Source organism: Cydia pomonella, chromosome 10, assembly GCF_033807575.1.
Source record: "Cydia pomonella isolate Wapato2018A chromosome 10, ilCydPomo1, whole genome shotgun sequence".
In the NCBI taxonomy this organism is placed as follows: Eukaryota; Metazoa; Arthropoda; class Insecta; order Lepidoptera; family Tortricidae; genus Cydia; species Cydia pomonella.
The window spans coordinates 19,479,016-19,494,143 of NC_084712.1; the positions used below are offsets into that span (position 1 = coordinate 19,479,016).

Below are 15,128 nucleotides of genomic sequence, written 5' to 3' on the forward strand. Positions count from 1 at the left end.
GATGCCGCCGTTGGCTTGTGCTCATCCGCCGCCATCATTTGCGCGTCATCCTGCCTGATGCCGCTGTCTCCTGTCGGGCCGCTCGGAAATATTCTGACCCCGGGTCGACAGGAGAATACCTGTTGGTCCGCGGGAGGTATTTTATTTCCCTCCTACCCTACGGCGAATCTTTCAATACACTAGCTTTCCGCTATCCGCCACCTGGGGACGCGTTCTCTAGGAGTGAGGCTCCCCCGAGAATAGAGTTCACGCAGTTGCTAACGTAAATGTCAAATGCCAACTCATCGTCTAATATTAAAAATAGGAAATACTGCCAGCATCCTTGATACCATGCCTCAAGGACCTATTTTGGATTTAAGCTAGCTATAGCTAAATACCTCTGTATATACATTATGTATGTTGTTACTGTAAATAAAATCTTTATGCATTAGTAAAAAATAAATACTTTGTTGAAAATCTTTTATTCAGTTTCAGTTATCAACTTCCACAGTCGGAGCCATTTCCGGTTTTGTTTCCTTTCCGATTCCGTTGCTTTTTATTAAAATTCTGTCCCTGTAATAAGAAAAATATGTCACAGTTGGAAAAACAAGCTAGCAGAGAGTAAATTTTTAATACTAAGTAAGAATGTTGCTTTCCATATAAAGTAGCAATGTAATATTTTATTTTAATAATTAAAATAATATTTAGATTTTCAGAAAAATTGTGTTCCTTCGTGTAAAAATGTTTAAACTGATTTCATTTATGATTTGCCTTTTCTGAGGGCCTACCGCGAACCACGTTCGACGTGTTGCCTCTCTGTTGCACTTGTAAGTTTGTACGTAAGTATGACAGGGAGGCAACACGTGGAACGCTACGTCGGTCGGAGCAGCTTTGGCTGATTTTACTAACGGCCCGATTTGAACTTTAAGATACGTCAAATTTTTCCTAAAGATACGATATGGATTGGTTATGTCAGTGTCAAAAGTAACATTATTGTTTGAAGAAAGGCTCCCAGTATCCCTCAATTTTAGAAACAAAAGTGACAATTGCTGTTGTGTATGTGGATATGATTGATTATACTTATTGGGACCCACGTCATGATGACACCCCAACTAGCAAAGTAGTCATATAAGATTGAGCTTATTCAGCTAATAAATCATATAAAAGTCATGTAGACGTGAATTATACAGCACATGTCGTATAAAGCCAGCTTATGCAGCTTTTTAGTTACTCAGCATATCAGTCATGTAAGCAAGTCGAGTAAACGTTTACTCGACTTGATTATATGACTAATAAGTCATATAAGAAATGCTGAATAAGTCACTTTTTTACGTGGCTTATATGACTATTTAGTCGAGTAACAGTGACTTATATATCTGACTTACGACTTGTCAAGTGCAGTCGAGTAAAAGCAATGTAGTTTGCTATTATATGACATCATGTAACTTATACAGCACAATAGCTATATATGTTACATGCTGTCATATAAACGCGAATTATAGAACATGTTATATATGAGTATCTTATTCAGCGATTTAGATATTGCTGAATAACTTACCTCTACCTGATGCTCATGTGACTATTTGGTCGAGTAATGACATTTTATATGCCTTTATTGGAGCAGAATTAAACGTAGTCGAGTAAATGATACAACTTTGCTATTATACCACTATTTAGTATAAATGCTACCTTTTTATGACTGTTATAGCTCTTAAACATCATTTAAAGACATCCGACACGTTGTTTGGATATAAACATTTAGTATATGAAAATGGATTGGATTAAATGGAAAAACATGAAAAAGACCGGTGGATACAAGAGGAAAATGAAAAAGAAGCGGCAATCTATTATCACCAATTTAAAAACTACTCTTACGCAAGGAATTTCGGTAAACCGAAGTGAAGTGACAAGTGCTAATTTTTCAAGTGGTTCCGTAGAAATAACAAATGTGACCGAAAAAAAAACTAGTACTGCAGAGTCGGAAAACATGCACGTTGATGTTGGTGGCGTTGTAGAAGATAGCTCCGTACAGGAAATGGAACTCCAATTCAATGCTGATGAGAGCAGTGGATCCAAAGATTTGGATGATTTGGGGATGATTGTCAGTATTGTCAGTATTCACACAAAACTCACATTCCTCTAATGGATAGTGATCATATATAGCGTACTCTGAACAGTTTGGGCACCAGAAAAAAATGGTGTCGTGTAGATTTTTTATATTATTGTCCGATATAATAAAATGTGTGGGATCAATTGTCAACGGGGACGTTGAGTATCCGCATCCAATACACATCGAAGACAAAATGAAATGAGTCTCGCTCCAAGGCCACTGTACATCAGTATCACTACACAATTGATCTTCTTTTCTTAAAAAATAGTCCACATCAGCTACAATGACCATATTTCACGGTGCTACTTGTCTCTAGAAATAAAATACTAAAATCTGTAAAAAGGTTTTTTCAGAAACTCTAACGAACCCTAAAATATGTCCGACAAAATATGTATAATGGCGCTTTGACCGCTAAACTTGCTATATAAGATGCGATTATATAGCTTATAACTGGATAAATGCCGTATAACCGCGGCGTTCAAGAAAATCATCAATATTAATTAAATTTATATTTAATTAACTAAGAATTATAGTGGGGCATTAAATATTTACTATTAAACATAGTTTACTTCATCAATAAACTTACCTTCGCAATACATTTCTACCATACGCCGACGTTATGAGCATTCTTAATAAAAACATGTAACATCATGGCTGACTAATAAAGAAAATACTTACCGTCAAGACTTATTAAGACGAATTCCTTTTTTATTCTAGTTCGAGTTATATTCTATTGTTTAGTAGCCTAGGATGCGATTACTCCACAAATATGTCATATAAATGGAAGTTACAGATCAGTTCAGTCATATTTAAGTCATGTAATTTGCTAATATACAGCTAAATTGTCATAAGATAGTCACGTCGGTGGTTATTATAAGATCTATAAGTGGCGGTGGTTGCAGTTAAACAACTTTTATATGACTGAAATGCTGAATAAAATGGGCCCAAATCGCGTCATATAAACGTAATGATTTCGTAATGATGACTAATAGTAAGAGCTAAAAGGATACCGCAGAAACGTTGCCGCAACCATTATATGACGAAATTTTGCTAGTTGGGACGGGCTCAGATAGTCGACCTGACGGTGTAAAGGTAAGCCGAAAAGGAGGTGACGGACTGAGATGGTCGACCTGACGGTGTAAAGGTAAGCCGAAAAGGAGGTGACGGACTCAGGTAGTCGACCTGACGGTGTAAAGGTAAGCCGAAAAGGAGGTGACGGACTCAGGTAGTCGACCTGACGGTGTAAAGGTAAGCCGAAAAGGAGGTGATGGACTCAGATGGTCGACCTGACGGTGTAAAGGTAGGCCGAAAAGGAGGTGACAGGATTTGACTTGGACGCACTCTACACGGACTGGTTAATATAAGCAACAAAAAACATTAGAAAACTAAGGGATTCAGATCGAAGGTCATTGGCCCTAGGAACCCCTTAAGTAAGCTAAGGTGTATTGGGATAACTTCGAAAATAATAATAATTCACTCAAAAATAAACAGGTAACAAATATCTACTAAACTAGATACGTTTTCTACTATAGCAATAGCAGCAATGGTAAGCAGGATGGTTAGGTATGCGTTTTAGCATTGTCAAAGTTTAGTAGTTGCATCTACTGCATCACGGTCGCATTTTTATCACTTGTCACTATGCCTGCCACTTTCGCACTTACATACTTGCTAGAACGTGACAGGCATAGTGACAAGTGATAAAAATCCGTGCTACAGACGCTGGTTTAGTAGATACTAGTGATTTTCAAAATTCCCGAACTTACTTCTTAAATAAAAGTGTGTATGACTCAAAACTTACGAATGCTTCGCCAAATAGCGACTGGGGACCAGAAAACAGTTCGATTCACGGTACATTATATCGCGTTTTTTGCTGCACGGCCACGCCAGACTCCACGCATCGTTCTGAAATATAGTCGTTTATATAATTATTTATATATTATATACCTATATATTTAGTCATACCGAATACTGATTTTCATATTTAATGCATATTAATTATAAGATGTAATGTTTTAAAAATATGTGTCCCGCCGAGTTTCTTGCCGGACCCATATTGGGATACCCTCCTACAATTTAGGAGGTATATCTTCTCGGGTCAGAGATGTACGGTTAGAGCCGGCGTAGCTTTATTTGATGTTCATAAGCTCATTGTAATATGCCTACTTGAATAATAAGCTATCTTTATCTTTATGAATGATGATAGGTAAGTACACGAATCGTTACTAAAGGGCTCAAGAGCTGCGGGGTGGTAGCTGTCCCGCACGACTTACCGTTTTGGCGCCTTTAAAAACGACTTGTTTGTACGATGCTTTCACCTCCTGCACGCGTCGTTTCACCTCTTCTTCGTCTTCCTGGAAATATAATATGTTGTTTCTTTATTCACTTACCGTCTGTTTCACAATGTGCAAGTAAAGTATTGGATAGCTAATTAACAAATAAATTCACTGCCAGATAAAGGTACCTTAAGTTGTGAAGTTATTTATCTACCAGTTAGTCATATTTGAAGATTGTGAAACGCCAACGATCACTTTATTCGTCAGATAAGTGGCAAGTTGCTTATTTTTTATTCGGGACTTTACTTGGACATTTTGAAACAGGCCTTTGTATTTTTTTTTTGTTTAGTTTAATGATCTTACGTCTCTATGAACTGTATTTTTAACGCCCGACGTAAACAAGGGATTCTTACAAGTTTTACCGGTATGTACCGCTAATATGTGAGTGTTCGTGTCTGTCTGTGAAAATATTTAAAAACAAATAGTTGTCTGAAAAAACTTACAAAAACGTCTTGATAAACTGTGTGAACTGTTTCTTCAACATCAGGCCTGAAAAAAAAGAGCGAGTCTTAGGTTACATATAAAACATAAAATATAACGACAAGTAAAACATATTTGAATTCCAAAATATATTTCCAAAGGTGTTTCTCTAAAACACGAACACAGAACAGCTCCATTTTAATTACAAGAGCAACGCGAGTAACAATTTTAAATTAACACGAACAAAATAGTTTACCCTTTAAACTTTAAATTGGTTCGAAACTTTCAACACATAAATCATACTGCACTGGGGTGCACCAAAAGAAGTTACTGAACTGGAAAAATAATTATAAGTTAGGTACAGTCAGCTAATAGTAGCAGATGAAACAACGCGCCAAAAGTATCTGCTACCTTTATTTTTTAAATACAGAGAAATAAATCTCTACAGTTCGCGTTCAAAAGTATCTTTGCTTAAACGTTCTACGTATACATTTCTCTTTCAGTTAAGATGAAAGGGACGACCGCCCCGAAACCGCCTTTCAATAATAACGTAGTCCCCATTTCCCTCTCTGGATATTATTATTATTGAAAAATATTTTTTACAAATTTGATGTGTTTTAATCATAGATATGCCCAAAAAAATATTTTTAATAGTATGAGAGTTATGACCATTAAAAAGGGTCTAGCAAGCTAAGCTAAGAAGATTGGCCCCCGCAAGGGATTTGGTTGTAATTTGAGGTGCAGTAGTGGCAGGTCCTAAGAACACTGTATGCGTAATATCAGCCTTCGATCTTCTTTTGTTTCAGACTTATCCACGAAAATGTCAAAAAATCAAGGTAATTTTTAAACTGTTATTGCAGCTAAACCAAGCAAGCGAGAGCAACCAAATAAATTCAGAATTAAGGAGCATAAAATGGGGTTCATAATGCATATTTTTACAGACATTCATTTCCTTGAACTTGGATGAAAAAAATAATGTAATTTTTTTCTGCTCCATTTTTTTGCCACTTTTCGCGGAGACACAACTATCAAAAAAATTACGTGATAAGCCACATTTGTTAACTACGTATCCATTTAAAAACATTTTGAAAAATCATGGTGCGTCATATTAAAAAAAAAAAAACAATTACGAACATAAAGTCGAAAATATTTGGGCTCCACATACCAGTGCAAATGTCTAAGGAGCTCTTTCTGAAATCCTTACCAGACGACATTTTTCTTACGGACGAAAATATTGCCCGTAAGAGAAGATGTGAATATTGTAGAATCGAATTTAGTTATACTTGGGACGATGAAGAGTATGACTCTGTAAAAATGGAAGAATTGTATTGTTCTGTTTGCTGTACCGAGTTATTTGTTAATATGGAATGGTAATAAAAAATGTTTTTGTCAATGACATTACATCCAATACTTTTATGTACCCACTTCGTTTCTTATTTGCATATTTAAAAAAAAATTAAATAATACCTAAAGCAATCAATTTTTGCAGCGTTCTTTATCACTTTTTTAGTTCCATTTGTTTTGCATAAACATATATTACAACATTTACACCTTCTTTCAGATACATATTATTAAAATTGCATAAGAAATAGCTAGATAATGTGTCAATTAATTATTTCATAATGAACGAAAGAGGAAGTTATACTACAGACACATTTGCCACTAGATAGTAGGTACTACTCTATTGATATAATATGATATAGTAAACATATCTTCGTAATTGTTTTTTTTTTTGACATGACGCACCATGATTTTTCAAAATGTTTTTAAATGGACACGTAGTTAACAATTGTGGCTAATCAAGTAATTTTTTTGATAGTTGTGTCTCGGCGAGAAGTGGCAAAAAAATGGAGCAGAAAAAAAAAAACTTAATTTTTTTCATCCAAGTTCAAGGAAATGAATGTCTGTAAAAATATGCATTATGAACCCCATTTTATGCTCCTTAATTCTGAATTTATTTGGTTGCTCTCGCTTGCTTGGTTTAGCTGCAATAACAGTTTAAAAATTACCTTGATTTTTTGACATTTTCGTGGATAAGTCTGAAACAAAAGAAGATCGAAGGCTGATATTACGCATACAGTGTTCTTAGGACCTGCCACTACTGCACCTCAAATTACAACCAAATCCCTTGCGGGGGCCAATCTTCTTAGCTTAGCTTGCTAGACCCTTTTGTATGAAACCTGTTTTTCCCTTTTATAATAATTTAAAAAAAAAAACGAAAAAATCACACGTTTTACCGTTTGATTTTTTCATAACTATGTTTAAAATAAATAAAACTCTGTAAAAATATTTTCCATAATATCAATATCCAGGGAGGAAAACGAGGACTACGTTTTTATGGAGAATCGATCGTCCTCTTTCCTCTTAAGCTGTTAGAGAATACTTTGGGCGCGTAGTCTGATCAGCTACTTTTGATGCTGACTGTACTTATGACTTTTTTCTACGGAATAACGCCAAGAAATTATGGCTAGCAGTCGAAATCCGTTAAATAGCCTAAAACAATGAAACTGAGCGCCGAAACAGAAACTATTTTTAATGGCGAGACTATTTTTACTATTGGCCGCCGTTTACGAGTTATTAACGAAAAACTAAAGAAAAGGAACCTTTTAACTAACTTTCCCACTTTAATATCTTTTTAAATATTGATCCTTGCAGAAAGTGTACTCAATCTTTTTTAGGGTTCCGTAGCCAAATGGCAAAAAACGGAGATTCGTCATGTCCGTCTGTCTGTCCGATTTTTGTAGAAGTTTTTGTGTAGATTATTGACGTTTAACAACATTTTTTGCTATTGGCCACCGTTCACGTGTTATTTACGAAAATATAGATTTTATAACTTTTTTTTGTAATTTTACCGCTTTAATTTTTTTTTAATTATTGATCTTAGCGTAAAAGTATATCTTTCTTGTAGTAAATTTTATATAGATTACTTGCGTTTAGGAACATTTTTTGCTATGGGCCACTAGGACTGTTTATGGGTTATTTACGAAAAACTGAAAAAAGGGACCTTTAAATTCGAAATATATAGATGATATGATGATTATGAATTATAGTCGTGCGTGAAATGCGCGCCAATCACCATGACAATCGTCAACGTAGTCAAAACCAGTGACGACCATAACAAATTCTTATACTTAATTAGAATCGCCCTCCTGCAGCGGTATCATGGTCGTGTTTTTGTCACTTGTCATATCATGCGTCACGTTCGCACTTACGTATTTGTTAGAGCGTGACAGGTAGGGTGACAAATGATAGACAGCCGACCATCTTAGCCCTGCTGTACTTTTGACGTGTTTATGTGCGTAGCGTCTATTTGATAACTTTAGATGTCGGCGTAGATGTACTAGGGAGGGCCGCGCAGTTTAAAAAAAACCGGACAAGTACGAGTCCGACTCGCCCACAGAGGGTTCCGTACTTTTTAGTATTTGTTGTTATAGCGGCAACAGAAATACATCTGTGAAAATTTCAACTTTCAGCTATCACGGTTCATGAGATACAGCCACGAGATACATGGTGACAGATGGACAGACAGACTGACGGACAGACAGCGGAGTCTTAGTAGGTAATAGGGTCCCGTTTTATCCTTTGGGTACGGTACCCTAAAAAGGAGCAATCTTCTGTACTTAAGTTGTAAAGTTCGATGGTAGATAGATCCGACCCGCAGGGTAGATTTATTAAATAAGCCAGGGATCTACACAGGCGCCTTAGAACTGCGGATAATCATGCAAAATGGAGAGCCTTGGTGCACAAAACAATGAACTCATATCAGGTAAGTAGGTACTTACGCGGAAAACGCAAATTTAATCTGCAACCCAGATTCAAGAATCATATCGTGGGCCTCCTGTATCGTGAGCGTCGTGGAGTCAATGTCATTGATGCTAGTTAGGAAGTCACCGACTTGGATGCCTGCGTGTTCGGCTCGGCTGCCTTCTTTTACCTGCAAACAGTATCTTATGGTCATGAAATTCTTCACATTCATATATGTCTGTGAAAATAGTCAGGGCTATGGTCGGTTTCGGCCACGACGACTGGGTTTGTACTGGCTAGTGAGAGTGATGATCGTGAGCCCTTTGGTGGCTGACGTAGCCTATTTTATCAGTTAATGAATGTACGGCCACACTCATTCCAGGTCAGTACCTCTCCGACAAAATTCAATTCAATTCAATTCAACATCAAGCAGCAATTATTTATGTTCACACTATAAATATCTAACCAAAGTTAAGAACTAATTTTCTGTCTGATTATTCGCTTAAAGGAGTACTCTTTTTTGTATTACCTGTATGATAAAATTATTACTTTCTTTTTTCCTACGTGGGTCACAAACAAACATATGGCCCGCCTGATGGTAAGCAGTCTCCGTAGCCTATGTACACCTGCAACTCCAGAGGAGTTACATGAGCGTTGCCGACCCTAACAGCCCTCCCTCCCCTCGTTGAGCTCTGGCAACCTTACTCACCGGCAGGAACAAAACACTATGAGTAGGGTCTAGTGTTATTTGGCTGCGGTTTTCTGTAAAGTGGAGGTACTTCCCCAGTTGGGCTCTGCTCTTGTTCTGGAATGACATCCGCTGTGCTGTGCCCTACCACACAATGCGAGACGACATTCACAATGCCCATACCTCTCTTATATGCACACTAAGCTGTAAACTTATTGTCACAGGAGTAGCGCATCACTGTCAGCTTTCTAGTCAAGAATGACGCTTACTCCTAAAGATAATTGAAGTGTGCGAAAGGGAAGCCATAGTTTATACGAACATTTAATGAGTGAAGTACAAATCGTAAGGTCAGCTGGCTGGAAAATATGAAAAGCTGCATTTAGGAGATACAGTGGGTAGCTATATCTTGGAATATTCTGTTAGAAAAAAGAATAATTCATCATCACCTTCCTCGCGTTGTCGCAGTATTTTGCCACGGCTCATGGGAGCCTGGGGTCCGCTTAGGAACTAATCCCAAGAATTGGCGGAGGCATTAGGTTTTACAAAAGTATTTATTGTAAGTAAGTATTGCCATCTAATATTCCAACCCAGAGGGTGAACTAAGCCTTATTTGGATTAGTCCGGTTTCCTCACGATGTTTTCCTTCACCGAAAAGCGACTAGTAAATATCAAACGATATTTCTTAGAGAAGTTTCGAAAAAATCCTCCCGATTGCAAGTCGCACGCTCAATACCGCTAGGCCACCAGCTCTTCTAAAATAAAAGGAATAATCTATGCAATCACAAATTTAATTCTTAATTCAATACAACCAAAATCGGAATGTCAAGTGGACATTATTCTGTGAAATAATGAAAACACGTTTAAAACAATTTTCAAGACATAAAACAATTCTTCCCTTCATTTCGCTCGCGGTTTGCAAATGAAAAGGGTTTCAACTTGTCAAGTTTAGGGTATAAAGGGTATCGGACCGCAATAATTTACGCACATTCTGTGACAGAATAAACCACGTTTTAATATAGAATTTAGTCCTTATTCAAATTCACTTTATATAGAATACCTACACGAGCCCGTTTTAAAAAGAGGTCATAAAGAGATTAATATAATAAACCGTTCAGGATACTTTATAGCTGGTTTAAACGAAAATAATTCTTCCAATTTGCTGGTTGAGAATTTTTAGTGTAACTCACCCAACTTACCTAAGGATAGGGGAGTGGTTTTTTCTTTTTTACATATATTTAGTACTGACTGTAACATAAACGGATAGTTTCAATATACCTCCGTTAACATTTTCCTGGGTCGCCAGTCATCCCTGACCAGTGCAAACGTCGAAACGTTGGAGCCCGTTTAAAGGATGACTCACGCTAGAACGGTACGAGTCAGAGCCGGGGCAACTGAAACTTTGTTTTCTATGGCAGGTGACCGGTGATCACGTGTTGTTTTCTATAGGAAACGTGGGTCATCCTTAAATCACCAAATGTAGTACTAACTGACTGACTGCGTCCACAAATCGAGTTTTGAATGCTGGACTTAAGTAATAATAGAACGCTGATAACAAGCCCCTTGAAGCGCAGTCAGAATCTACAAATGGATCAAATTTACAGCTTTTCTGGTACCTGTTAACCGTAAGAGGGGTGTTAAAAAACGTGCCGCCAGCCAGACTGAGCCCCCAGATTGTATCATCGAAGTTGACCCTTTCTTGAACTCCCTCGTTGCTATACTCCTAGGAGATGGTCGAGTGTTGCTCCTTCTATGGAATTAAAACGAGCTGCCTAGGTTCCAGACCTAGAATCTAGGTTTCAGGTAGCTCTTACCTGCGTAACTCTAAGAGGGGTGTCAGACTGAGCCCCCAGATCCTGTCATCGAAGTTGACCTTCTCGTAGACTCCTTTGTTGCTGGATTCCCAGAATTTAAATAACCTACTTATAATATTAGGTTCTAGATTCGTTCGTACCTGTGTAACTCTAAGAGGGGTGTTATAAAACGAGCCGCCAGCCAGACTGAGCCCCCAGATCGTGTCATCGAAGTTGACCCTCTCGTGGACCCCCTCGTTGCTGGACTCCCAGGAAATGGTCGAGCGTTGTTCTGCTTTGCGAAGCTCTTCAACTAACGCCTTGGGCAGTTTCATCTGAAGATGAGATATCGATGAGACTACAATAGGGTTGACATACGGCCAATAAGGAAATTGTCCCGGTGTGAAAGTCATAGAACATGTTCCAGTATTTTTTTAAGGAATGGGTTATGTATTCGTCATTGTTTTACACTGTACCAGCGACGAATATTTACATATTTATATAGTCTCGGTATGTGAATATCTTATCACATTGTTATTACCTCCATAACCAAGATATTAATCAGAAATGTGTGTTATTTAATAATAAATAAGCTTTTATAATTAGATAATTACCTATTTATAATATAATTGTATAAAGAAACTTTCCAATTCACTTTAAGAAATATCGTAAATAAAAAGGCTAACTGAATAAAAAAGTCGAAACTAACGCAATCTACAACTTACATTTTTAATCTCTTCCATGTTCCTAGGATATCGAAAAATTCAGTTATTACCTTTATTATAGTAAAAATGACAAATAAATTACACTTTTTGCTGGCTCCTGCAATGAATGAACACTTATTGCTGGCAAGAGTGGTGAATGAATGGCGAGTTGTCTTATTATAGGGGCGTCCGTGCGAGGGCTAATAGTTGGGATGTATTAATATATTTTAATTGGCATGGAATTTATCGGCAATTAATCGTTCTAGATTGACGTGTTAAGGGGATGAATGAGAGTAGAAATAACACGACCTTTGAAAAGGAGTGGTTTTTGGGTTTAAGCATGTTAGTTGTTGTTTTTATGTCGACAGTGCTCATTTAATGGGCAGATGGTGAGGACACTTCTACTCTAATAAAAATATTAATATAGAGTTTAACAAATCACCTGCTGGTACCCGTTATCAAAACATGCTCAAAGTAAATCAACTTTCAAGACCATGCTGCGCAAGGATTTATCTGACAGATGTAAGTAATGTTTCACAGTAGGTAGTGTAAGAGAGTGATAGAGCGAGAGATGCCTGTAAGTAGTATTATATAATATGGTTATGTAGACACTTTGGTACTCAATGTATAAGTATTAAGGTAGAAGTACTAGTGCTCGACACTGCACTAGTACTCGACATGGGCACTTTATGTCAATGTGACAAGGATTAAGTTCGAATACAGAAAAATCTTCGTTGTTCAAATTTAACCTGTATTTCCATGAAATAAAGTGCCCATGTCGGTGACTAGTGCCGCGTCGAGCACTAGTACTTCTACCTTACTGTCACCCAATTTGTGCCGCTGTGGCTTTAGCTGTTAAGGTATGATTGTATTGTAAACTTAAATAAATAAACAATAAATAATATATTATGTAAGTATAATATCATAAAAAGTATACGTCTAAGTTTATCACTTCATTATAATATATTAAGATTAAGTTTTATTTATTTTTAGATTTTTATTTTTAGTTAAATAATATATCTGCCATATATTAATTAGTATTTAATTTGTAAATAATAGGTGATATCGATTAATTATTCTCAAGTATCATCTAACATCTAACAAACGTCTCTTTTTGGCCCAGTGGTTGACTCCCCACCCACCGCCCACCATTTGTACTTATTATTTGTTGAGTGGGCGGGCCACATTGCTCGCAGAACCCATGGCCGATGGGGCAGAAAGGTTCTCGAGTGGCGATCACGTACCGGAAGACGCAGCGTGGGAAGGCCCCAGACTAGATGGACCGACGATCTGGTTATAGTCGCGGGAAACCGTTGGTTGAGGGCAGCGAATAACCGTTCGTTATGGATCCTTGTGGGTGGCCTTCGTCCAGCAGTGGACGTCTTTCGGCTGAGATGATGATGATAATATGATGTGGAATAAAGTATAAATACGACCTCACGCCATGTGCAGTCAGCATCAATAGTAGCAGATGATACAGCTCTCCAAACTGTCACACACCACACACACACACACACTGGGGAATTACCTTCACCTTACAGAAAACCACAGCCAAATAACACTAGACACCCTACTCATAGTGCTGTATTGTGTTCCCGCCGGTGATTAAGGTTGCCAGAGCTCAACGAAGGTGCGGAGTGTTAGGGTCGGCAACGCGCATGTAGCTCCTCTGGAGTTGCAGGCGTACATAGGCGGCGGACAATGCTTACCAACAGGCGGGCCGTATGCTTGTTTGCAACCGACGCAGTATAAAAAAAAAAGGATTTACATATATATTTTTGTTAATGTATTAGAGAATGGTACCTAAATACTTTTGATACGTAGTTTTGTTCCCTTACTTTGGAGGCTTATTATACCTCCAGATTACAAAATACATAGTACTTACCGCTTCCCAGTACTTAGTCATGATAATATACCAGTACTCTTGTCAGCGAAGCAATTTCCAGGCTTAGCGATCCTCTGCCTTCTCTTTGATAGCCTGGTACGACAGAACGTTGAGGTTTCCTTTATATCATGTACACTTTCCTTGGCCTTCCCTTCGAACTGTCAGTAATTAGTGTTAGTAAGATTCCTTCCTTCTGCATAACCCTAATATTTTTTTATAAGGTTCATATAATTATGTAGATTGCGTTGTCCCATTTATAGCTAATTATTATGAAGGTAAATGTCAAATGCATTCTAAAGTCTAAGGCTAGCGCTGTCAACACGAATTATTATAATTAAAAACCAAACAAAGCTAATAATTAATTACCCTTAATAATTGAATCAACCTTCAATCGCAAACACATTTGATTTCTCACAACATTGAGGCATTTGAGGCTGATTCCAACTAACAATTTTATGTAAATTTGATCTCATTTTGACATCACTCTCCCGACCTTGTACTTAGTATGTAGCGAGCGAGATGCGCAAAGGGTTAAAAGATGTCAATAATAAACCATTGAAAGATTTTAAAACGTTCATATACCGCGCTCTTGTCAGTGTCAATAAGGGCCTGTACACATCTCACGATAATTGCATGCGATTTGCGTTACATTGTGCATTTGATCGATCGATTGAATACGTTGAACTTACTTAGCGGGCAATTATCGAAATTAGGTAGGTCTAGGCTAAGTCTGTACAGGCCTTAAAAAGTGTCCTCCTGATGTGGTAACTTTAGCTATGCAGCGATTATGGCAAATGTAGTCGCCTAAAAAATATAATAAGGTTAGCTTTGTCGACAAAAATTATAAAATAACATCACTACACCTTATAAAACAGTCCCCGCCGCGTTTGTCTGTTTGTATCTATGTATGATCTCGATAAACTCAAACAGTTCTGAACGGATTATCATGCTGTTTCCACCTATCAATAGAGTGATTTTTGAGGAAGGTTTAGGTGCATAACTTGTTATGGTATTGTGTCCATTGCGACCCGCCCCGCGCGAAGTCGGGGCGGGTCGCTAGTAAGCAATGTGACAAAACTTATAACTACACTTTAATAAATGACTCCTCCTTCAATAGCCAATACATGTCGATAAATGATATAAACTTGTCAGCGTCAACGTGACAGGGCGATAACAAGGAGGGTGGGTCGGTGCGCCGAGTATTCCGAGCTCTTGGCAACGACTCCGCGGCTCGTGGGACTTCCGCTATTACTTTAACACCTAAATACAACTGGACATAGACAGTTAGACAACCCATAGACTTCGCGTTTTAGAAAAAAAAGGGATTTAAATGGGTCTCACTCGATATTACTTTTACCTTAGAAGATAGAATTAGAAACAGTGTGATAAGGGAAAAGTGGGGACTGAACGAAGATGTAGTGAGAAAAATTGAGAAAGGTATGTAGAGATGGTTTGGACACCTGGAAAGAATGAGT

The 15,128-nt window shown here is 37.7% G+C and overlaps 1 protein-coding gene across 1 annotated transcript; it reads right to left on the bottom strand.

Annotated features, from left to right (window-relative positions):
- Nucleotides 1–447: 447 nt before the first annotated feature.
- On the bottom strand, nucleotides 448–12,255 carry LOC133522345 (uncharacterized). Its single transcript, XM_061857666.1, has 7 exons — nucleotides 11,790–12,255; nucleotides 11,226–11,399; nucleotides 8,625–8,776; nucleotides 4,866–4,911; nucleotides 4,360–4,440; nucleotides 3,888–3,991; nucleotides 448–552 (listed from the first exon to the last, which is right to left on the bottom strand). Exons 1-7 carry the CDS (start codon nucleotides 11,805–11,807, stop codon nucleotides 471–473), a joined length of 657 nt encoding a protein of 218 aa, XP_061713650.1. The 5' UTR covers nucleotides 11,808–12,255; the 3' UTR covers nucleotides 448–470.
- Nucleotides 12,256–15,128: the final 2,873 nt, after the last annotated feature.